We start from the raw sequence: 24831 nt of genomic DNA on the forward strand, positions 1-24831 counted from the left end.
AGCTACACTGCAGTGAGCTTGCAGAACCAAAGGCACTTTGTGCCTACTGGCTCTCCGCAAGTTGCTACTCTTTTGTCACAGCTTTTACACTGTTTGATAGTTCTCCAGAGCAGCAATAGTTTGGTTTTGGGTATCACAGTTCTAATTTGGTGTTTAACAGTGACTAAAGGGATATGTTGTATTTTAGCTTATGCACCGCTCTACCCTTCTGTATCTCTCCAGGTGTGTTTGTTTCTCTTGCTTTTGGGGAGAGGTTGACAACAGAGGGCTGCACCACAGTTCATGCCAGTGAACCAGAGCTGGTTGCATTCGTTCCCAGGCTTAGATGTCCTCTGTGCATATGCTAACTCCCATCTAAGAGCTCTTTTCTCCTCTGGTTCAGTTTTTCCATCATAGCAGAGGGACTTGCCCTCGGGGTTCTTTGGCCCTGCTTTATAAGTGGTGACAGTGTCTGTCTGACTAACTGTTAACGGAGTGAAAGCTTTGTTTCCATAGGGATTCCCTCTTTCTCTCTCTCTCTGTTTTTCTTTTTCTTTCTTTCTAGTGAACTGACCAATTTAAATACTTGAAGCATGTAAAATACTTTTGCTCCTTTTTGCTTGCAGGAGCCAGAAGAGAGCTTGTGGTACATGTTTGGAGGATAATTCTATTGCATGTTGGTGGCATATCGGGGGATAAACCCTCTTAAAATAACAGAATTAGCTGCCAGGCTTTGCACAGAGCTACACCTGGCAGTAGCACAGCAAAGACAGTGGTACATTTCCCACCTGTTGCAGAATTTTCTGTTTGGTTAGCTCTGTTCTTTTTTCTTTTAATTCCCTTCTCTTAGACTGTCAGCTACTTACAAGGCTGCAAACAGCCCTGTTTGGTGAGATCAGAGGTGCCTGTATTTCCTTGCTTGATAGAGCTATGGGCAGATTGCCCAGGCTGTGCAATGCAGGTGCCTACATTTCCCTGACCAATAAAGCCATGACAAAATAGCCCAGGCCTTTCCACCCCAATGTCTACATTCCCCCAGCCAATGGAACCATAAGCAAATGGCCCATTCTGTTTTGTCCAGGTGCCCAGCATTCCCCTTTTTGATGGACTCACAGGACAAAGACCAAATCTCCTCTGTCCAGTTCCCTTAATCCAGAGTGGTCTGATCTTTTTAGTGGAAACCAATTTATGAACCCTCTCTCCTTCTTCTCAGTCCCCTGTGGACCACGCAGAGGTGGAGTGGTTTCTCAGAGTCCTGAGCACCTGGCTGTGTACAGACACACACATCGTCCTCCCACATGGTCAATTTATCTAAGAACAAGGCAGTGAATTGGATGGAGTTGTTCTGCAGAGCCTGCTAAACTCAGAGATCTCAAAGCAGGGTTAAAAACTAACTACTGGGATATTAAGGGTTAAAAGTCCTTGTGAAACTGTTTTAAATTGCGATAAAACAGAGGAACTAAGGGTAAAGCAATCTGTTCAGTTACTGTCTTTTATAAGCTCTATTCTCACACTTAGCTTTCTTGTCTATGGTTTCTCCAATATATATGCTTAGTAAAAATGGTATCTCCTTTCAGGATAGCTCTCCAGAGGATATCTAACAGATCACTGGCTTGAGAATGTAAATGCTAGAGGTTCTTTGCTTCAGGACAAGACATCTGAAAAAAGGTAATCAATATGTTATTAGCTTCTGCAAGGTCTCCACTGGTCCTGCCGGTGACCTCCTTATACAAGGCTGGGGAAGAGGCTTAATGTCTCTGTGCCCCAGAGATCCCAGTTGTGAACAGCTCCAGATCTCCTCAAAGGAGACAGAGAGGAAGGGTGAATGAGGTGAAGAACAAGAGTTTTTACTGATCCTCTCTGAAAGAAATGACTAGATAATGGCCAAAGTGTTTCTTTTTACTCTCTGTCTCTGGCATTATACTTCTGCTTGATGACAATAGCCTTTCATTGTGCTATGTTAACTCTGAAGGAAATCTCGTGTATTGTATTGTACTACTAGAAACCTATTTTGTATAAAGTATGAGAAGTTTAAAGGGATGGATTCATGTTATGGGATCTCCAGTCAATTAGGCATCCTCCTCATGTCTTAATTGGCATCCAGATAGCACTGAGTTCTTCAGGCAAAAGGACAGTTGTTGGGTGCCCTTCTCTCAGTATAGGGCCATTTGCTTTCACGAAGCTGTATTGTTTTTGGTTTTTTGCTTGGCAGCTTGGAAAAAGGTTGGATTCCCTGTGGGTTTATTGTTTTGCAAATATTTTCATTTCTGGCCTTGCATCTCTTGAGGGGAATTGCTTTGGCATTTTTCATATTCCCTTAGAACTCTGAACATTATTTGTGAGTAGAGATGTTAATATCTTGGATGTCCCATAGGGACTGTGGCATACTTTTAAGAAAAAACAGTATTCCATTCTAATTGAGGTACAAGAGTTTGCTTGTATGATTAATTCATGACACATTTCTGTCTGGAATAAGCTTAGCAGGGAGACTGGATTTGTTTGTCCTTACCTCTCCCAGGGCAAAACTTGTTAAGTGTTAAAGATCTGATTTGGGTGACATAATACTAGTGAAGTCTTTTGGGAGTGGCATTTATAGGTTCTTGGATTCAACAACAACTAAGGAATTAGCCTTCCTTAACTTTGTAAAGATCAACAGTATTGAGGACTTACTTATAACAAAGATATTTTGTATCAGCAGAGTCAAAGCAGATACTTTATGCCAATATAAGTAGGTTTAGGAGAGCTGCATTTTGCACAGAGGTAGCACAGTTTTATTTCATATTTAAATGAGTTTAGTAGCATTATTTCATATATGCATAAAACTGGAAAATTATATTTTCCTCTCTTTTCCCTTCTGGAGGACACATTCTTCTGGTGGTTAAAACCCTTGAGCACAAGGAAGAGTATAAGGTAATCACCATCTCTTGGCTTATTTTCAGTATTTGATTGGATGTGACTTCTCACGTTAAAGTGCCAGTCATTAAACTTTCCTTAACATATGTATTGCCCTACTGTCAAAAGCAGTATGTTACAGTCCATAAGTTATACTTACTAGGCTGCTATGTGTATTGATTCAAATAATTGTAGAGTGGGATGAATTTCTAAAATAGATCTGGTATCTCACCTTACATGCCCTGAATTATTTTTCCATAAATGTATAATTTACTCCCCAAAAAAACAAAACCAAACCACTAAACTTTTTTCTGTACTAAAAATACATGATTATATTTTAAATTAATGTATTTGGCTTTATGATTCCCTAAGAAAAAATGAAACCTAAATTAGGAGACAGATTGGTGGTGGTTGTATATATGGTTGATGATAATTTTATACAGTATAGGGAAGAATTTTATTTCTGTAAAAAAGGGAGAGATGTCACTGTGACCAAAATACAGAGGTAGGAATGTGACTATTTGTTCAAAGCCCCAGCACAATTGGTCAGTATAACATTCAGCAAGTAACTTAAGCCTTATGCTGTTCTGGATTGCCAGTGAATTCAGTAGGAATAGAAGTCTGTTTTATGTCCTGCTTACCTTTTTTTGAAAATAGGATACAGGTATTCAAATACTTCATGGAATGGGAGGAAGATTAATTAATTTATACCTGTAAAATTATCTGAGAATCCCTAGAGGTAGGTGTTCAATACATGCAATGTTAATTAATAATAATAGGTAAAAGATAAGAGTGTGGCCATCTCAACCATTTCTGCATAAATGTTTTAAAGATTAGATTAGAAAGGGATCTAAGTATTACTGAGCTGGAATCATGAGCTGTGGGAAGAGACACTGTCTTTTTGCTGTGTTATTTGTTCCCTTTTTTTTAGTTCACAAAGTTTGTGTTTCTGAAGCCTATGAAGCAGATTCTTTCTATACAGATAGATGATTGACTTCTGCCTTTTGCAGAAAGGCAGAAATATGATTCATTTTTCACTTCTCAGAGATACCATGCAAATTTGCAGTTTTCCATTATATTAATGTAAAAGACATGAAGAGAGTGTAATGAAAAATTAGTATATTCTTATAATTAAGATGCAAGCTCTGAAAAGAGCTTTCCCTGATGTTTCCTGTAAAGCTATTTCTCATCTAGAATGATAGAATAGTTTGGGTTGGAAGAGGCCTTTAAAGGTCACCTAGTCCACCCCTCCCTGCAGTGAGCAGGGATATCTTCAACTAGAGCAGGTTGCTCAGAGCCCCGTCCAACCTGACCTGGAATGTTTCCAGGGATGGGGCATCTACCATCTCTCTGGGCAACCTGGGCCAGTGCTTCACCACCCTCATTATGAAAAATTTCGTCCTTATATCTAGTCTAAATCTACCCTCTTTTAGTTTAAAACCATTACCCCTTGTCCTATCGCAACAGGCACTGCTAGAAAGTCTGTCCCCATCTTTCTTATAAGACCCCTTTAAGTACTGGAAGGCTGCAGTAAGGTCTCCCCAGAGCCTTCTCTTCTCCAGGCTGAACAACCCCAACTCTCTCAGCCTGGTGCCCATAGGAGAGTTGCTCCAGCCCTCTGATCATCTTTGTGGCCTCCTCTGGACCTGCTCCAATAGGTCTCCTAATTAAATCTCTATCTGGTATCAAGCTCTGTGGAAGCTCTGTTCTTTTTTTGCTGTAACAGACTGCTTTGAAATCTCCTCTTTTTTTGTCTAAATATCACTGTACAGCTTTCATAAAAGTAGCATATGCAGAGCTGCAGAAGAAAATCTGATGGAAATTAAGTCTGCTCAGGGACACCCTAGAAATTTTTCTGCTTCCATTGGACTGAGTGGAAGTTGAGGCTATTCAGCACCTCTGTAGTCTCAACCCTTTGTGGAAATCCACCCTACATTCTGTTTCCCTTACAATCAGGAGCTGACACTGGAGCTGAATGCTGAGTAGGACATTCATGCTTATCTGCATATCTGCTATCAAGCGCATATTTGTCATTCTCATTTTCAAAAGTCAATCAGCTGCACCTCAAAAAGATGGTCACTACCCTGTTCTCTCCTGACCTTTCTAAGAGCAAGGACATTTGGAGAATGCTGTAACTGTGCAGAGCTAAAAAATGGTAGCCACTGTTAGGGGATTGGTTCTGCTGTACACAAGTTGGCACAGCTTCACAAGGGGTGATGTTTTATCACCAATCAAGAGATCATCTTCATTCCAGAGACAGTGTCTCAGATTTTTGATTTCTTGCCATATGTTTTGCTTCTCCATTCTTGATGCAGATAATTCTGTTTTCTTAACCTGATCTTCCAGCCAGTATTAGTCAGAAAAGATGTGGACACAATAAAGGTTCCCCCTTGCAAGCTCATAGCCTAAGGTCAAGGAATATGAGTCATAAATGGAGGGCAGTGCCAATGTATGGCCTCCTACAAAAGAAGATCCTTGTGCGGAACAAGAATTTGATATTACAAATCATCCTTAAGCTACGTTGATCATGTTGCACACAATCAGGTTAATGAGATGAGAAATGTCTCTGTGCTTATACTAGGCCCATCAGAAGGAAGCTGCAATAAAAACTCTCATCAGTCCTAAATCCTCTTCATTAAGAGATTTTCATGTGAGTTGATTTTGTTCTTAAAGGAATAGTAAACAATTGTCTCAGAATTTTTCCTACCCAGTGTCAAATATCCTCTGATTTATTTGATGGAGCCCCTTGACTTAGATTAATTTTTCCATCTTGTAGTACAGTAGTCTTTACTACGAGGTAGTCTTTTTCCTGTTTTGAAATACTGTTCAGAGCACAAAGAACGTCTAGCTATTTTCTTAGCTGTTAGAAGGCCCAATTCTAATGATTCATGGAATAGTGTTTTTTAGTCAAGATCCACTACTTTCCTGTCCTTCTAGAGAATAAAACTTAGAGGCCAGTATAGAATATGGTAGTTTCCTGAAGAAATAATTGTGCATTTGATTTTTTTAATTTCTCTGACCTGGGTAAACTCAACTACTACCAAGACAGTGGCGTCTTGAATTCATTCTGTGTTTTCCAGAACAGAAAGGGTCAATGTCCCTTCAAGTTGTATTTGTTTTGAGGTTATTCCAGTAATCCAGTCAGTGTGGCATTAATATTAATATTTAGGCATTGCTGCCAATATGATTATAGGAAAAAACCGCACAATTCAAATGAGAGGCAGACAAATCTGAATAGCCATCCAGACTTTTTCTCTCCCTCGAACTAAATGTATTCTGTAGGTTCAGGTTACCCACAGCTGGAAATCTCTACATCCGTGTAGAAAGGCAAGGTTTGTAGGGAGAAACAGTATCTTCTATCAATGTAATGTAGTTGGAGCACAAAATCTAGACTATTAGGCACAAAAACCTCCAGCTTGCAGTCTGTATACAGGGAATGGACAAAATCCCTTCCATTCTACATAGCACCACCTTACATGGGGATGTGAGAACATTTCCATGCTCCCACAAAGTGCAGTGTCCTTTTTCGTTACGAGGAACGATACCATACTTGCTCTGAAATGGCAAAGGGTGATACGAGGAGTTCTGTGATGCAGACAGCCTGACTGGGAAGTGGATTGAGAATGAGGAGACTCATTTCACTCTGTCTGCTGAATTCTCAGGGAAAGTTAAAACAACCCATGACCGTCAGTGTCAACCAATGTCAACCAAGCTGTATTCTGATGGGAGAGCATCTATTTCTTGTAAGTGGAGCCTGTTATATCTCTAGGTCTGGCTGAAATCTTACACATGAACAGACGTAGCTAAGTGTATAGTCTCACTATGACAGTGATGTGTGGACAAGCATAGAACAAACAGTGAACTGTGTTCTTTTGCCTGCAGTTTAAAAATTACAGCAATGAATCTCTAAGATTCATAGCATTTTAGACAATAATTTTTTCACACTTAAGACTTGGAAAAAAAAAGTCACGGCTGCAACTCCACTAAGGTTTTATAAGACTGGGTGAGAAGAAAAATTCATTTTATATCTGCTGCCTTGTATGTTCAGGAAATGCAGAAGCAATGCTCAAAAAAACCCACCTACTGTGCCTTTCTGGCTGGTGTATAAGGCTCCAGATGTCTCTGAAATGGCTCATTACAACCCAGGTCAGAGTGGGACACTTGGTGCCCTCCTGAAGTTCACTTGCCAGGGGTGGGAATGCTGGACTGGTCTCGTCAGTTCAAATTCCCTTCAGAGACAAATACTTGAGCCCCTTAATTCTTCCTCCAGGGAAGCAGGGCCTGGCAGTGCTATCTGCTTGTTTACACTGCTGGTGTTAACTGCTTCCTCTCAACTTGGCTCTGCATTCTATCTCCTCTATAGTTCAAGTTAAACAAAATGCTGAACAGACAGCCCTAGTCATAACATTCGGGCGCTTACCTTCACTAGTGACTAATCCGTCCTGGAATCCTTTCCGGCTGGAAGTCGGAATAACCCGAGCATCATGCAACTTTGAGAGGCCAGTCCTGATGGCTGCTGGACAATTCACTGCAGTGCAACATCTTAGCTACTAGGAATTCAACCTCATGATGTGCTGAGCATGTTTCTTTTCAGTGACTCCACTGCCATATGAGATCAGACCTTTAAGAAGCCACTGAAGCCTCAGTAGTGACCTCTTGAATTATTGATGTTGCCACTTAATGAGGTATGTGCACGTGTATGCGGGGGATCCTTCTTTGTTTATCAAAAGGTTTGGCATGAATACAGTAAAAGAAAAGCTGGAGAAAAGACAGCAAAAAATGTAGGTCCTTGGAACAGGATCACATACATTCCACAGAGACCCCTGGCCCTGGCCTGGTTTGGTGTCTGTGTGCAAGTGGTTCCCCTCTGCCATAACTGTTGCTCAGGGAGTCCCTGTAGATGGAGAAAGGTAGCAGAGGTCTTCAGTGTCAGTGCAGAGGAAAAGGCCTTCCATAGGGCTGACTGTGGCTTCTGTCTGAACAACCTGGTGGCTTTTGAAGCAGACAGAACTGCATCCCATCACAACATGTCTTGATGTGGCATTCACAGAGTATATTTAGAAGAGTGATTAAAAGTCTTTTAGCTACAAAGCAAGTCCACTCATCTTTGATAAAAGGCACTGGGGACTTCTGTCCCTAAAGAGGTCACCACAGGATACAAAACGGAGAGCGAACAGGTCTTCTGTGCAAGGCACACTTAACATGTTTCCATAGAAACCAGTTACTTAATTCAGGCATACACAATTCTTCCAGCCCCCAGTGAATTCCAGTAATGGGTTTATTATATCACACTTCATTGGTGTCATCTGTCACACAGACACTCACATAAATGAACCCGCCTTTGATTCAAAACTCCCTTTCACTAGCTAGACCAAATAGGGGAAGGGTCTCCTTTTGGGTCTGATGGTTATAAGCAGGTCAATGTTCTACCCAGCTTTGCATGTTAATGTCTTCCTTTCATGCAAACATCATCTTCGATGGAGGAGAACATTTGTTTTAATTTCCCAATATTCCAGTTTATTAAAAACGTGCTTTTAGTCTCTCAGATCCTTGAGTGCACATGCTGTCAGGATGAAGGTTGGAACATTTCAGTCCCTGTTTCCCACATCTGATGTTTGAACTGCAAGTTACATTAATGTCTGATGCAACATTGTGGTAATTTCTCCTTTTGTTTGGGCCAGAGTTTTGATTTACATTAGCTTACCTGAAGGCTCATTTTAGGCTCCATGACTATATAGTACACCCTTTTTAAATTAGAAACACAGATGGATGGACAAGAAGGTAAAAAATGTCTCGGTGCATAAGACTGTGTGCAAGCATTGCCTGTAGATGCACTTACAGTAGATGAACAGACCTTAAAAAGGTGGGTTGGTTTTAGTTCATAATATTATGTTGGAGTTTGGCATACTGAAGCTGATGAGCATAGCAGTAACTATTCTCCCTTAAGTATAGTTAAGAATGTTCTCCCTTGAGAATATGCTAAAGATTAGAAGCACTTGTTTCCAATTTTATATATAATTTCTTATAGTGATAGAAGTCAACAGGCAAAACATATGGTACTTCACAGGCCAGTCAGGACTTATGACATGCTAGTGAAGGATTTTCACTGAGAAGCGTTTGTAAGCATAGAAAGTTAGGTGTTGATTTTGTGGTGCTTCATATGAAACAAATGAGGCAATCGGCAGTGAATAAATTGCTCTGCCTCCTAGACCAAAAATCATCAACAGAGCAATTTTATTGCCAGAAGAATTAAGATTGGGGGTCTCAGATAGATAGGTTCTAGCTGCAGAAGTACTCTGGATCTGAACAGGAGTAAGGGATTTAGTGAATGCTGGAGTAAAAGAAAACTGCAAAATAGAAATTAGGAATTCATCTCCTTGCATCTCTACAGGACTTGTTCCCCAATGCATGACACATTCTGTCTTGGCTGTACCTTATCTGAGATGGAATGGAGATGTGTGACCCTGTCAGAGGTGAAAGATAAGAGATAATCGACAAGACAAGGGATACACCTTAACTTAGTGATACATTATATTCTGTTGTGACATTGTCACATCACATACACAAATGTCTTTTCCTTCCATTCTAGTCTCCTAAGTTTCTCTTCTGCCAAGTTTCCCATCTTGCTCCCAGGAAAAGTCTCTTTCAGTGGTCTTGGAGGACCACCAGAGTGTGCTGACTCAAGGAGATGCATCTCAGTTTATGTATAAAGCTGCAGGTAAGTTACTGTAGCTTTACCACCTTCTCCTTTCACACCTACATTCTCAGTTCTGGAAGCCAGCTGACCCGAAATCTTGTTTAATGATGTGTCCCACATGGGTTTTAAACCTAAGTGTTCTTAGTAAGCCATCTCTTTTTTTGATTCCTTTTGTGCTCTGTTAAAAAAGGAATTTGTGTCTCTTCTCCAAATGAATAGGACAATGCCCAAGAAAAACCTGAGTGTCATGCAGTGGAAATGACTTCAGCTCCCTCAAGTAGAGAAAACTGGCATTTATCTCAGAGCACTAATTATCATTTAAGTTGGAACGGTTTTAATCGTTTCAGAAATGTTGTCAGCTTGTGTTGTGAGCTCCTCAGCAATCCAAGGCTTAGCCAGAATCAGTCATTGGATAAGTCAGAGTGGAGGTGAAAAAGAAGCAGAGAACACTGCAGAAAGTAGTGGTGGGGATTCAGTCAGCTTCCCTCCAAGTCAGTTGTGAGTCAGTGCTTGAGGGGATGCCCTGGTGACATTTGTGACATCTTTAAAATAAGATGTAAAATTGCAGTTTTGAGATGCGTGGGCAAAGATCCTGTGAGACTTGTAGTAAGAGTAGCGGTGTCACTCAGGCAAATATGATCAGGTATCACTTTAAATAACTACACTCTGCCTTCCTTTATTTTCATTCACAAAAGAATCTGCTGTGTCATATTGCTGACCTGAAAATCCTGATGGTTTTGCACCCTTTCCATAGTGGCATTTCATGGATTGATTAAGAGGTCTCTGTAAAGTGTGTCCAGAACTTCAGAATCCTTTTGGGTTAATGTGCTATGAAACAGTATTTGTCTTGTTCTCTGTTAAGTTGCCGTACAGATTCCTGTGTGATGCTTTAAAGCTTCAGCTCTCCATCCCGTGGAGGAAGTGACCTCTGTATGTATTCAATTTATGTAACAGCTCATGAAAGAATTTGGGATCTGCAAGGGTATGACCTGTAAATATATGACTGTTCTTACTGTTTTCTAGTATCTACTACCACAGCGTAGATTGATTAAGCATACACATATTCATTTCAGTGTAGTTGCTGCCCAAGTTGACAGAATCATTTTGACACTTGTAATCACAAAGGCTTGTGTTGGATGAATGTTTTATTATTTGATTTTCTGCCATCCACTTCTCAGATTTGTTGTAGCAGCAACACATGGTCTTAATGGTATTCCCTAAGGTTAAGTAAGCACAAAAGCCAACATAGTGCAGGGCAACAAGGGATACTGTACTAGAGAAGGAAGAACTGTTTTGCATTTAAGGCCAAGACATTTACCTCAGACCCTGTATTCTGTTCCTTACTCAACCAGAATTGTCCTGTTTTACCGCAAAACACTTCACCTTTCTGTGCTGCTTTTTCCCCCATCTGTGAAATGGCAAAAGGACCCTTATATGTGTGCTGAAGATCATTAAATGGATCTTGCAAAGTACTTCCAGATTTTTGATTGGAAAGCACACAAGAGTGGAAAATTGTATTAGTTGCCTAGATTCTGTATTGACGTGGCTAATTGTAATCTCTGTACAGAAGACATTTGGATGTGTTTGACTTAAATGTATCATAACTGACCAGCAGAATTACTACTCCAGGAACAAGACAGTTTAGTAGTCAGATGATCTGCTCCAGATTTCTAATATGCAGAGATGTTTCCTAGCCTGTTGCACAAAGATGAACTCAGTCTGTCCTTACTGCTGTTTTCCTCTCTCAGGTATAGTACACTAGTTTCTTTCTTCTCAAGTGCATTTTGAAGTGCACTGCTGAAACCATGGTTGTTTTTGAAGCCTATCTGGACCATTCACCTCACAACTGAGTTTAATTTGCAGCAAAATATTACTGCCAAACCTGCATGATCACTTCCAGACAGGGAAACCAAGAGGATTGTGACTTCTCTAAGGAAAAGAGAAGGAAGTGAAAGGACTTGGAACAAGCTGCCCAGGGAGGTGGTGGAGTCGCCATCTCTGGAAGTGTTTAAAAAACGTGTGGATGTGGCACTTCAGGACATGGTTTAGGGGACATGGTGGTGCTGGATTAATGGTTGGACTTGATGACCTTGAAGGTCCTTTCCAACCTAGTGATTCTGTGATTCTGTGATTCTGTGATTCTGTGACTCCAGCCTCTGTTGTGACTATAGGAATGTCTTATAATCTCCCTTTGTGCCTTCATGTCTCTTCTATAAAATGTACCAATATGTTATTTACTAACTTTCCCACTTAAACCATTGGGATGATGAATGAAAGATTGATGAATGAAAAGCGCCATAACTAAAATACCTGATTAATAGGCAGTTGTTAATGTTCTTGTCAGAGGGATTTATCAGAGCAATTGTATGTTTATTTTAAAATAAAGCCTTCTGCATATGTTTATTATCAGAATATTCATACCAAGGGAGGGCCTTTTCCCACTGTTGAATAGTGAAACCTGGCTGCTCAGTTCCACTTACTGTTTCTAAACAGTTTAATTTCTGGAACCTATGACTTGATACAATCAGAGCAGTCACCCCAAGCAGGAAAAGTTACATTAAACTTAGGGGAAGGATGTATTTAAAAGTCATCCAGTCGTCTAGGACTTTTTATATAGAAAACAAAATGAAAGACCATGCAGTTCATGTCATCCTAAAGTTGGAGAACAGTTTGGATAAATCAGACTGTACAACTGTGTATTTCCCTATGTTTATTTTGTTGGAATTCTATTTCAGTTATTGGCATCTGCAATGTAAGATTGGGCAATATTAATCCTATCTTGTGCAACTCTCATAAAAGAAATTTGTTAAAGTATTTTCATTCGTTTTCATTGATATATAATTTCTCTTATTCTTCCCCTTTATTTTCTTAACATAAAGCCTTTGGGGATGGGCTACCTTTCTCAATTTTTATGGACAGTATCTCTTTGAGCACATACTCTCTGTTTTTCAGACAGCCTTCAGCTGTTTGACGTTAAATTTAGTCCAAACCTGTTATTCCTTACCTCTCCTCTGGTGCAGGGCACTGCATCTGAATACCTGGATGTGCACATGGAGCCCTCCTCAATGAGATCATCCTGGAGCCCAAAAGTCGCTGTACAGTTGACAGAGAAATACTTGTAGGGCCTCCAAGTCAGCCCATAATCCTGGGATCTTTCCAACACCATCGCAGCTGGGCGAGGTGACTTGAACACAGCAATGACATGGGTCAGGTAGAATTCTGTTTCAAAGTCCAGTCTGATTTCTTCCCTGTGTACCCCTTGGGCAGACTGCCACCAGGAGATGGGATTTGCAAAGAAATCATCTGTCATGTCAGCAGGGAGATGGGAATTATCAGGCTGATTGGCATTGCATTTGGTGCAGCGAGGCTGGCCACAGCCATGGGAGACCTGATGGAGGAGATTCTGGTCTGGGTAGAAGCAGTACAGTTCTGTACTGTTCTGGCCACATGTGGTGAGAGTGACTGGTGTCCTCCCTGTTGCAAGGTTTCCCACCGGAGGGTTGCAAGAACGGCCATTGCAGCGGAAGGCTCGTAGCCTCATGGGATCTGAAAGACAGGCAAAAGAAACACAACTAAGTAGAATTTCTCAAATAGTTCTCAGGCTGTAACACAGATGACCACACAAATGTTTGGAGTCCTCATCTGGGATTCAACATCCAAGGGGACTCCTTCTAAGGAGAGCTACTTCATCTTTTCACACAAAGTTTGGAGAGTTTCTCAATACATCTAGTCCTTGTTTTTGGTGCCTAACTCAGAAACTGAGGTCTTTAGAAAACACATGCTTATGATGCTTAACTTTGATTTCTATTGAAAATGCAGTTGTGTCAGTCTATTGAATTTTATGTTTAACCACAGAAATCTTGTGTTTTCTTACTTTCACTCCAGTAAAGCTCTGTATCTGAGGCCTGAATGTATTTAATGCATTTATTTTTGTTATCAGAAAGCAAAGTCAAACTGTACTATACACTGTAGCTACATTAAGAAAAGAGATGATTCCTGCCCAACAAATTACAGACATTAATTGCACGTACAAACACATAAAGAAATAATGTATTTCTGTAGTTATGCATTACTGGCATAATTTTGAGAGGTCTTGAGTTTCCACTGCTCCTGTTGAGATCAACTGGAGTTGTTAGTACTTAGCTGAGCTGAAGATCAAGTCTCTCTCTTGTTTAAGTACCTGGACATAGAAGTAGGTGACTATATTCTGTTTGCCAAGTTTGCAAATACTGGCAAATTTTTGGTATCTTCAATGTATATATCTACTTATTTCTAAATTAAGAAAAGGTAGCAATAGCTACAAAGTCTTAATATTGTTTGGAAATCAGTAGTGTCTTGTGACACTGGAATTAAAGGTCATTCCAAAACCTTATTACGAGAAGACTGCTTTTCTAATGACATACAGTGTCCTCTTTGCAACTTAACAGTCTAGAAGGGGTTAAAGACTGACCTTGCAAGGTCACAAATCTGATCCAAGAGGTCGCAAATCAGATGACTGGATGTAAGTCCTACAGGAAATGACCCTTCCAATGAAACATAGGATGACCATAAACCCTGGGTAATCTAGGAGAAGTTCAAAGCTATTAGTTCAGCATTGTAAGGGCAAATTTAAAAATCCCTACTCGGTTTACATTCAGCCTTTCCTCAGGCAAAATTAATTTAAAAATCAAGTTAAGTCAAAGAAAAGACTCTCTAATTCAGCCTTATAAAAATACTCAAATCGCAAATGTAGTTGGATGAAACTGATGTTCCTCTTTCCAAAAGGAATGTTTAAGGTGAATAATTCTGTTCAGTGTGCACAGTTTTGCCTCTGAGTTGCTTCTGTCCTTAGTTCCTTAGTGACATTTCTGCACAGGCCAGAAAAGAAAGGTCAGAGATGGACATTGTTTTCAAAAACACCTCATGAATTTTGCTTCCCCGGATTAGGACACAAGACAAAGTTGTTATATGTCCACTGAATCCCATTGACCAATGGTGTGTGCTGTTTTAGCTTACATACGGTATAAGGTAGTCCTAAATTTCAGATAGCAAGGAAGCAGATCATCCAAAAATGCTCTTTTCTACTCTTAGAAACAGGTGGAAGCCACCTTCAAAGAAACTTAATGTGTGTTTGTCTTACAGACATTGTAAGCAGCAGCCTCAAGGAAAGGGGGTGTCTGGAGACACAGTAGGTTTCCTCCTGGTGGAGGTTGTCTTCCACCAGTAGCTGGAATGGTCTGGCCAAGATTTTTTTTTAATATCCCAGTGAAGTCCTAGGAGACTGGCAGAGCTTAGAGGGCAGCAGTGCCAGAATTACATGTGCACTTAACAGTCCTCAGATCAAAGGAATGAAAGCTGCCCCTCCTCAGTCCCACCACCACTCCATGTGCTAGCACAGAGATGAATTTTCATGAGAGGAGGAGTTGCAGAAGTCAGCTGGAGAGGAAAGGAGAGAAGATGTGTACATCTATCAGTTTGGTTCTTTGCCCCCCAACTTCAACTGAGCAGGTGATTCTTAGCGCTACTGGAGATCCTCCACCAAGCCCTCACAGCATCCTGACTGCTTGATGACCATTTTAATGTATTTTCTTTATGAACTTCTTATTCCATCTGAGCCTAGTACAGTTACAGGGGAACACCAGGAGCTTCAGAGACTTTTATCTGGGAAGTTCCTTTACATTTCTCTGAGTCTTTTTGTCCTGAGAAAAGACTCGGGTTTTCACAAAAGTTGTTTAGAGCTTCCTCCTTTTTGCAGAGCATCTGAAATTCCAAATTTTTGTCTGCTCTGGAGGGTGAATTTCACTGAGTCATGCTGAATTCTTGAAATAAAGATAAATCTATCCTTGCAAGTCAGCAAAAAGATAATGAACTGCATGCCTCAAGAATGTCTTTGCAAATAGCATTTAGGTTCATGTTCCTGTCTAAGCTGTTTGGTAAAAATTACTGGAAATGAGGAAAGCATAGAAATTTCTGTGTTTAAAGTAGATTGGATATTAACTGATTTTGCTCAGTGCTGCAGAAAGCTGTCATCTTTGCCTCCAGAGAATTTAAGTGGGACTGGTCTTACAACTGAGCTTTGAACAAGCATTAGCTCTGACTAAGAGTCAGGTTATTAGTTTTGATTAAGAATGGGTCCATGTTACAAATGCTATTGGATTATGGATAAATATACCATGTAATTAAATGAAAGTCCATCTCTATTGATGGATCACACCACTGAAGCTTTCATAGAGGAAATGCAATGCTGGAGTTCCAAACTTAAGGAGTTATATAGAGGAAGCTTTTCAGACAAGAATGTGAGAAAGTAAAAAGGGAAACATTCTTTAAAGAGAATGGCAGCTTTTTATATTTCCCATAAATGGGCTATTAGTCTTGTGTAGAGTTTTTCAGCTGTTTTTATCTGAACCTGAAAAAAGGAAGCAAAACATGGTGTTTCTCCTGAACAGCAGTCACAAGAAGGTTTATCTGCTCTGCCTGCTAATGCAGCAACATCAATAAACAGTTCCTGTCTGAACTGCTGTGTCATTAGGAAAATGGGAGAAGAACAAAGCGCAAATTAGCAGAAGGGAGTTTGAGAGAGGAGAGAGATTGGAAAACAAAATCTGCAGTCGATTAAAAGCTTTGCATTTAAAGAGATCAATTGGCAGAACATCGCTTGGCCACAAGGATAGCGCAGCCTGTCCATCACTCACTGATTCTGTGGAAACAACATGAAATGTTGAATCTGGACAGCGAGGGGACCGCTGCAGAAGAGAAACAGCAGCCAGGCAAACAAACAACTTACCCCAACTGCCAGGAGGACTCACTGAATAATTCATAAAGAACTAAACAGTTTGGTTGCGCATGGTCACTGCGTGTTGTTATGAAGTTGATTAGCTTTTACTCCATGGAGGATGGCTTGGCTCCGTAAATGGTATGATTAATTTATTTGTTTGTTTTCTGGTCCCTCAGAGCTGTGCCACAAAGTGGCAGGTCAATGGCACATGCCTGGCACGTGTTATAACAATGGTGTTATCTGATGATTAGGAAATCATACAGTTCAAGGGAGGTCATACTATTGATATTCCTGGGACACCATTTCAATGAGACATCTCCTACTTCAAAGCCTTGTAATGCAACAGAACATTGTAGACATTAACTAAAAATAGGTTCAATTTTTTGATGTTTTTTTTTTCCACCCTCCATTGGATACCAAACAGAAGAAAGGTCATATGGAAACTCAGTCAAATCCTGATGATGTGACTGGAAAGATGCCTAATATTTTCTGAGCATTTGAATTGGAAATTTAATTTCTTTTCCATATGCAAATTTATGATTTTGTGAGTTCAAGTCTCCTATAGTGAGACTGGAGAGCAAATTTCACAGTTCTGAGCAACATGTAAACACTAAAACCTTTGGGCATCCTCTGCTGTGTTGTTGATGGAGCAGTTTCAGCATGTATGTCCAACCTGGATTTCACTTGTTCTATACCTGTTTAACTTTTTTCTTAATAACCAAAAACTTCTAAATGTCCTTTTAAACCTAACCACCCTAGGGACATGAGTTGCTCAAGTTTTTATAAATCAGACCTAGAACTTTACCCCTTAATGCTGGTTACAACAGAGGTGCTATACAACCCTTTGGTTTGTCTGGGGCCAACATGCAATAAGTTTGGCAAGTCTTCACCCATTTTTGAGTAGCCTGATATATTTCTGCATTAAAATTGCCCTCACAACTGCAGCTTGAATAAATATGCCAAAGGTGAAGTTCAGAACATGCTATGAAACCAAGCTGCATCCGTGACCTGAGGCACGGACAGAAGGAGAATAAAATCCCAGGTCTGGGCTCTCTTCCATTGTGGCTCGTTGCAGTCTGCCTGCCTGCACCCCTCCTGGAGCAAGGGTGGGCTCCTGCACCCACGGCTTCATTTGCAGATGAGCTGAATAACCCCGGGCCAGAGGAAACCAAACCCTGCTGATAACCATGTCCCGCAATTGATTTTAAGCTTGGTGCTAGGAATGGCCATTTTTGACCACACCACGCCCCCTTTTGGAGGGCGGCCACCGGGAGGAGATGCCTGCTCCCCGGGGGGCTGCTCCCCTGGGGAGGTCCAGGCTGAAGCAAGAGCCCAGGCTGTTGTCAGTCCCGTTAACTGACCCAACATGCAAGAGTTTTCAGACCACTGCAGTCTATTTGAGAGGAATAACGCCCTCCACCTGCATAAGACTAGGAGAAGGATCACCCAAGTGACACATCTCACAATATAAAACCTAGGTGTCTCCTCCAGCTCCTCCTTTGTCTCCTCCAAACCACTAAGATTGTGGGGGTTTTTTTCCCTTGGCATTATATTTAAAGATCTAAGGAGCCAATCTTGACAACCCTGACTGTCTTCTCTGCACAGAGATGGCAGAAGGCTAATATTGTACTCCCCACAAATATTGTACTTTATGTACCCCCACACAGCTGTCCCATGAATTTGTTTCACTTCTGACCAGGAGGGACAAACTATAGGGCTGAAAAGGGAGTTTACTGTACAGGTTAATAAAGTATGTCAAAAACATACTTCCCTATACACCTCTCTGCTCAGGAAAAGGCTGAGACATCCAAATAATTTTACACAGATGGGCTAACACTGTCTGAACTAACCTTAGTCTAAGCAGTACTTGACCCTACCTGTAACAGGATCTGTAAAGATTCAAGGTTAATTCAAGATTCTTATATTGCTTAAAAAAAGAAGAAAAAAAAAAAAGAATTAAAAATGAACAGGTAACCCTTGTGCTTTCACAGGCTGATGATTTTTGCAGTCTTTTGACCAAGCAACGTATATTTATTTAAAGTGACGTTGAACATAGCATCATCACCTTCAATATCCAATTATTTTGGATGTTGAATTCAATTCAATAGTCACTATGACCTACACCATTATTCTGAGTTTAGTTTAGTTCCATACAGAACACACTCCCTCCCCTCAAACTCACTTTCCAAGCAGCCAGCTGTGGGCTGCATTTCCTTGACAATTCATTTTCATGTCATAAATTGGATGCAGAGCAAATTTAGGCTAGTTTATAACAGGCTGTTTTCCGTAACAGTATCAGCAACTTTACAAGACATTTCTGTAACCTTTCTGTGCTGTGTGTCAACATATGTATCCTATAGGGAGAATCCTAGCCTCTCTAGAGAGCTAAGGTAAATATGCTTGCTCCACTCATTCCCTGTCATGTTGTGATAGACAGCCTTTTTCCCAAATGAGTCACTGGATAATATGACAGGATTGTAAATTTAAGAGCTGTTTTCAGTTTTTAAGAAAATATCTCTTGCAGTTATGGAAATCTGATGTCTATGCTTATCAAAAAGATTTTAGCTTGGGAGTAATCTGAGCTGAAGCCACCTGATCTGCCTTTGACTTTACTGGAGCTTGCAGGGTAGCTGAACACTTCGATTGCTTTCAGCATGAAGAGTGTTGCTCCTTCCTAATACTCGGAGCACGCAGGTGAAATTTAAACCACTGATAGGCTTTCCTTTACCGAAAGAGACATCTCAAGCCAGTATGTCAAAGGAAAAGTCACCAAGGATGTACTATTGTTTTATCAATAATTATTCTTATTTTTCTGACCTGATCTTTGTAATTCATCCCTTTTAAACTTAAAGATGTATTAAACCACAGCAGGAAGAAAAACATCTAATGCTTTGATTCCTTTCCCTTAACGAATTTGTCTCCATCGTAATCCAGGTATTTTTAGGATCCTCTGTAAATACCATTACAGCTGTATCATTCCTATATATGCTTATTTGTACACCCACATAGGCACGCACAACTAATCAACTTCTCTTTTTGTCCTAATCCATTTTTTCTCTAATGCTAATTTAATCTTGTCCACTGCATGTAAACTATTAATCAGGGAATACACTGAATGAATAGACTGTCTTGTATAAATAGTAATTCCTAAACAGTGTCTCTGACTTTTAAAGTTGCAAAATGGGAATATAGCAGAGAATAATTCAGATTCCTACAGTGATGCTGTCCAAGGATGTTGTCATTTCACTGTCATCCTGCCTAGGAAGGCAATGTTTCATCCTCAAAACAAATACCCAGCATATCTCAATCCATCTACCTCTTTCTTTCTCTCTTACTTTTCTTTCGTTCACAAAAATAATACACTTTTTTTCTTTTAGGGATGTGTGAAACTGTACATCCTATTACAAGTCTTTGGGAGGAGACTGGGCTATAAATCTGTGTATTGCAGGGAATAAGAAGCATTTGTATGTATTGACTAACCCAGATTCCTTGTAAAAACCCAATCTAAAATAAAGATGTTGACAGAATTTTTTTTTTAAACAAAGAAATCTGATTTCTATTCCCTTTCCCCTTGCTAAACTTAGGATGAATTGTTTCAGAATGGCAATATTGATGTATTTTGCTTACCTGCTTCCCCATGGCCAGAAATAAAATATTCCAAGAAGACAATCAGCATGACGCCTTTATGCTGCATGGCTGTCAGTAAAATATCTGTCCTCAGTGAAGCAAAAAAGAGCTGCAGTAATCTACAGGCTTGGTGCTTGCATGGCTTTTCTGTATTTTCTTTCTTTCTTTCTGCGCACCTTCCTCTCCGTGTAGGGGTCAAGGCTGCTGTCTCATTCTTCTTGTTCTCGTTTGAGGTCCAGAGGGGGCTTTTTTTTTTTTTTTTTCCAGGGCTCGGATGCCTGCTGGGTGTCACCCGTACATTGCTTCCAATAAATAAATAAATAAGAAGGATTTTCAGTGTCGTTACACCTCTCCACGCAGCGGGCCGGGGACGTTCACATCCCTGATGCAGCCCCTGACGCAGGCTGATGCGGGGCGGAGAGCTCTGCTCGGTCCGGTCCTTCGCGGCCGTTTGGATGCTATTCCGAAACTTTCATTTCTGCTCCTCGCTTTTGGTGGAGCTTCGCTTTGGCTCTGCCCGGGTTCCCCCCGGCAACCTGTCCTACCCCTCGCACCTCCCGCAGCCCGCTGCTAACCGGGGTGGCAATGGGGTCCGGGCAGCCTGAACCCTGCTTTGTTAGGGGGTCTGCCCCCGCACCTTCTTCCCCTCTGCTCCCTGCAGCGGAAGGTCATAAGAAGAACAGAGTTTGGCTTTTCTCCCTGAGAGATGATGAGAAGCAAGTGCTTTCTTGGCTCTTCTCTCTTTTTATTTCGGTTTGGTTTATTTTATTATATCCTCCCCCACGCTGCCACGGGAGCCACTTCTCCCCCACCTCCAGGGGATTTGCTTCACCCCGCGACCGCCGGGGGATAAGAGTGAAAATCGAAGCCGGCGGCAGTCCCGCCGGTGCTGGGAACCCCTGGCCGCCTCGGCCGCTGAACCGCGGTTCCCGGCCGCGGCTCCGGGGCTGCGGCTGGCGGGGAGGGGCGGGAGGCCGGCTCGGGGGGGCCGCTCTCCCGGGGCGGAGGTGCAATGCCCAGCGCCCAGGCGAGAGGGGGAAAAAGAGCGGGGGGGAGGGAGGAACTGGAGAATCCTTCCTGCCTCCTGCCACAGCAAGACTGAGGGTCCCTCCCCTCCCGGGGGCTGGTTAGGTATCCTCGAGTTCCGTCCCTGCCTCCCGTTCAGCCTCTAGCACAACTCGCCGCCCTAACGGGGCAGTTCTCCTCTCTGGTCCTGTCTGGCTGCAAAGGGGATTATTACAACATGTGATCTTCTTCCCCTTCTTTATATGTGCTGATTTTTTTTTTTTTTTTTGTAGGGTGGAGGAGGAGGATGGGTGGGTTCCGCACCTCCTCGGCGGCCGGGCTGCTCCTCGTTGCGCTTAGATACAGGCGTTGTTTTCCAGCCGCATCTTCTCCTCCAGGAGCCGGTGCATGCGTGTGTGCGTGTGTTTGTGTGTGCGTGTGCGTGGGGCGGGGGAGCCCCCGCGGCCCGCCCGGCTGGCGCGGGCTGTCCCCGCAGCACCCTCTGCCAGGCCGCCCGGCACATGACACCTGCCCGGCCCCGGCACGCAGTCCCCCGGCCAGGCACCCGGAAGGCAGCCCCGGGGCGTGGGGAGAGCGGGGTGGCTCTGAGGGTTGGTGCGTGGCTCGCAGGGTGCACCAAGGGGCACGGCCATGGGGTTTCTTTCCACAGCCACAGACATGGGTTGGGACCAGCCAGGCAGCGACGGGACTTGTGACTCCCCGGGGAGGCTGGGGTGTCTGCTCCGGCACCGCGGACACCCACGCCTGCCCCAGCCAAGCCCGGGCATCTCCCTGAAGTCGGATTTGCTGAGATAACTCCTATATAAAGCTCCTAGGGACCCAGCATGTAGCGCTCAAGGGGTGAAAGTGCTCAGCCCTAGAAATAATTTTAATTCGGGGAGTGAGCTCCCCCAGCTTCAGTCTGTCTTTCTTCAGCTTTCATGGCAATGTAACGCCATTAACTTCTCCTTGATGTCACAGAGGGAAGCGGGTCCGATGGCAGTCCAAATGTAGACGAGGTTATTCTTGTGCCCACGTGTGCACAGAATCAGACCTCGAAGGGATTTGGAGAATGTGGGTCATACAAAGAAGAATAAGGAAAGATTTATTTCCCTTTGAGGTGGAAATGTTTATGTGAGGCAGGGTTATTTAGCTAGGTTTTGGGGTGGAATTTTCTGACTTTACCCTCATCTTCCTTTTTTTGTATGTTTTTAATAAGAAAACCCAACAGAAAATTTTAAAACGTGAAGGAGGCTTTCCCCTCTCCTTTTTGTCTTTGCCTTTTGTCTGAAAACGGCTAAAATACTGTATAATTACAAAACAAAATTCTCCTGCCATAAATGACAGTTAGTATCCTTCTGAGAGTTTGAGTGCCGTGCACTCAGCTCCCCTGGGATGTTCTGTGTTCTTTCAACTCGAGCATCTTCAGTGGGAGCTAGGGATGTGCGATATGTCCTAGAGCTAAAGCCAATGTGACATTAATGAGATGCTGTCATTTAATAACTGTGCTTTGTTGTCATTGCTTGTTGATTGCTGCTTTTGTGGGAAAATGCAGCATTTTTTTATTCCCAGGTTTTAGGCTGTTTCCTAACTGAAATGTTTCTCCCTGTTAATTTCACCAGGCTTAAACTGTGGCACTTGAGAAAATTCCCTGGCCAAGAGTTGTAGTTCTATGGATGTAATAAAGGTCAAGAAGATCCTGTATAATTTAAAAAACAACTCAAAATGGAGAGCAAGGTGCATGTTGCACTGTAAGTGCAAAATCAAAGTTAAGTACATTCATTTACTTGTGATGTCTGGATGGCAGTATCGTAAGACCTTCTAGTTGCTGTTGACTGTAGGGTATAAAAGTGACTTAGAACTGAAAGCCTTGATTCTTCCTCCTAATTATTGCCTGACTTGAGAAAACCACTACCAGTGTGAATGAGCACATTTCAAGTTTAATACTACTAAAATCCATTCATGCCTGTGAGCTAAGAGGACCTAATACCTAAGGGGGAAATTTTGCTGTTATCATTGACAACCCCTGTTGTCTAGAAGACGAATTGATGAGATCTGAGGAACAGCCCATACCTAGAGGTGTCAAGCAGACAACGCACATCTTAGCTGAACAGTGTGTATGTACAGTGATGTGAATAATAATTATTAACTTTAATTAGTTCCTAAACTATAGAAATGTACATGCACAATCCTTGAGGTCTCAGGCAAGGTTCATGCTCCAGACCATGACTCTCACTAGGACATTGGAGGAATCAGATGATTTGGAAAGCGACTGAGTTTGCTCTAGTGGCTTTAGCACAGCAGCAGCTGACAAAGCACCCAGAGAATAAACAGCAAAACTGTGAATCATTCATTTTGGGGGAGGAGGGAAGCACCAATGGTGTTGCACAGAGGGGGGAGGTGTGTCACCTGTGCTACCTGCCCTCCCTGCTTGAAGGGCCTGTTTGCAAAAGCGAGGGGACAGGCTATCCTCTTTGAGATCACCCTGGAGTGGTGGTACCTCTGAAAGGCATCTTGCTGCCTGCACCCTTCCTTCCCCATTCCTTGTATCTCTCCAGTTTGCCTTGCCTTTCCTCCTTGTACTTCCTCAGCAGCTATGACCAGCCTGAAGGAAATCTGTCGTGGCCTTCCTCTATACCCTTTGCCTGAAAACAGAGGTCGGAGGAAAGGAATACCCCATGCACCCGTGAGAACCCCTAATCTCACTGCTCAGGAGAAAAAGGTAACATGGGGTTTCACAGGGCCTCACTTCTCTTCCTTTCAGATAAATGCAGCTTGGATCAGCAGACCTGGTTGCATCAAATGCTTTTCTGAGTGTGCACCTTAGCTTTGTGGCAAATGTATTTCCTTGGTGTTATAATTTCCATGGGTAATGGGACAAAGTACTGGAAACTCTTCTGCTTTCTTTGTCGCCCAGAGATAAGCAGGTTGACATGAGCGAGATTTGCTGCACAACAGCTTCCATGACTTTAAATGACTAAACAAGAGACATTAGACTTCATTGCTGTCAATCCAGCATTGCTCCTTGGAGATGAAATTATGAACTCTGTTCCAAAAACACTGTAAAAGTTTGGGAGTGAAAGCTAACCCCTCAAATACAGTAAATATCAAATGTGATGAATTTGCATCACAGTAAAAGCTACACATCTGTAGATTTGCATAAAAGATCCAAAGATAATTTATTTTAACCGGTAGTCTGGGGATCCTGAAATTTAGGCAAGTTTGTAGGGAGTTGAGTTAATTTGTCCTTAGTTGTGTAATTATTTTCCTGTCTCTTTTTGTTTGAATAGTCTATGTACACACTAAAGTAATCATTGCATTATTTCAGATTAGAGATTTTTAAAAAGATCAGCAGCAGAAAGTAATGGTCAATGGGTAAGATCCTTAGGAATTTGTGTGGGAGAGGATAAGGTAGGTTCCTTAGTTTGAAAGTCTGTACTTCATCACATGTAACATTACTAATAATGTGACATTCTGGTCAGAACGCAGACGTTTCTTCCCCACTAACAAGTTGCATGCAACTTCCTTGGCTTCGTGGGAGTTCCCCACTGGCATCAGCAGCCAGATTCTTTCAAAGTCCACTTCCACAAGCAGAGGAGAGCCTAGTCAAAGGGTAGAAAGAGGAACAGCTGTGAGATATCCAAAGAGGATTTACTTCAATGTCAGGAGCATTCATGGCTGAGGCACCCTGTCTGTGCCTGGGACAGCTCAGATAGGTGGAAGTGTGGCTACATAGCCCCAAAAGAGGGCTATGATGATGGCTGTGAAGATAAAGGAGTGGGAAGTGAGCTTCACTGCATGTCAGAACATTGACAATCATCTCCATTTTATTCCTTGCCTTTGCTAAATCCCTTTTCCCCAGGAGAAGCCTGCTATA

General features: G+C 42.1%; 2 protein-coding genes across 2 annotated transcripts in view; one reads left to right on the forward strand and one right to left on the reverse strand.

The window, feature by feature from the left end:
• The window catches only part of LOC309408649 (netrin-4-like), a gene marked incomplete at its 3' end in the record, with an annotated part of 53359 nt that extends 31722 nt beyond the window's left edge, over positions 1 to 21637 (reverse strand). The window contains exons 1-2 of the mRNA XM_082004544.1: positions 19950 to 21637; positions 12573 to 13114 (exon numbers count right to left, since the gene is read on the reverse strand). Of these exons, the coding sequence (XP_081860670.1) occupies positions 12573 to 13114; positions 19950 to 20016 (609 nt within the window). The 5' untranslated portion in view covers positions 20017 to 21637. The remainder of the gene's footprint in view (positions 1 to 12572; positions 13115 to 19949) is intronic.
• Positions 21638 to 23550: 1913 nt separating this feature from the next.
• The window catches only part of UROC1 (urocanate hydratase 1), a gene marked incomplete at both ends in the record, with an annotated part of 44704 nt that continues 43423 nt past the window's right edge, over positions 23551 to 24831 (forward strand). The window contains one exon of the mRNA XM_082004507.1: positions 23551 to 23676. Within this exon, the coding sequence (XP_081860633.1) occupies positions 23551 to 23676 (126 nt within the window). The remainder of the gene's footprint in view (positions 23677 to 24831) is intronic.

The sequence above is a fragment of the Phaethon aethereus genome, assembly GCF_964289735.1.
Source record: "Phaethon aethereus genome assembly, chromosome: 11".
NCBI lineage: Eukaryota > Metazoa > Chordata > Aves > Phaethontiformes > Phaethontidae > Phaethon > Phaethon aethereus.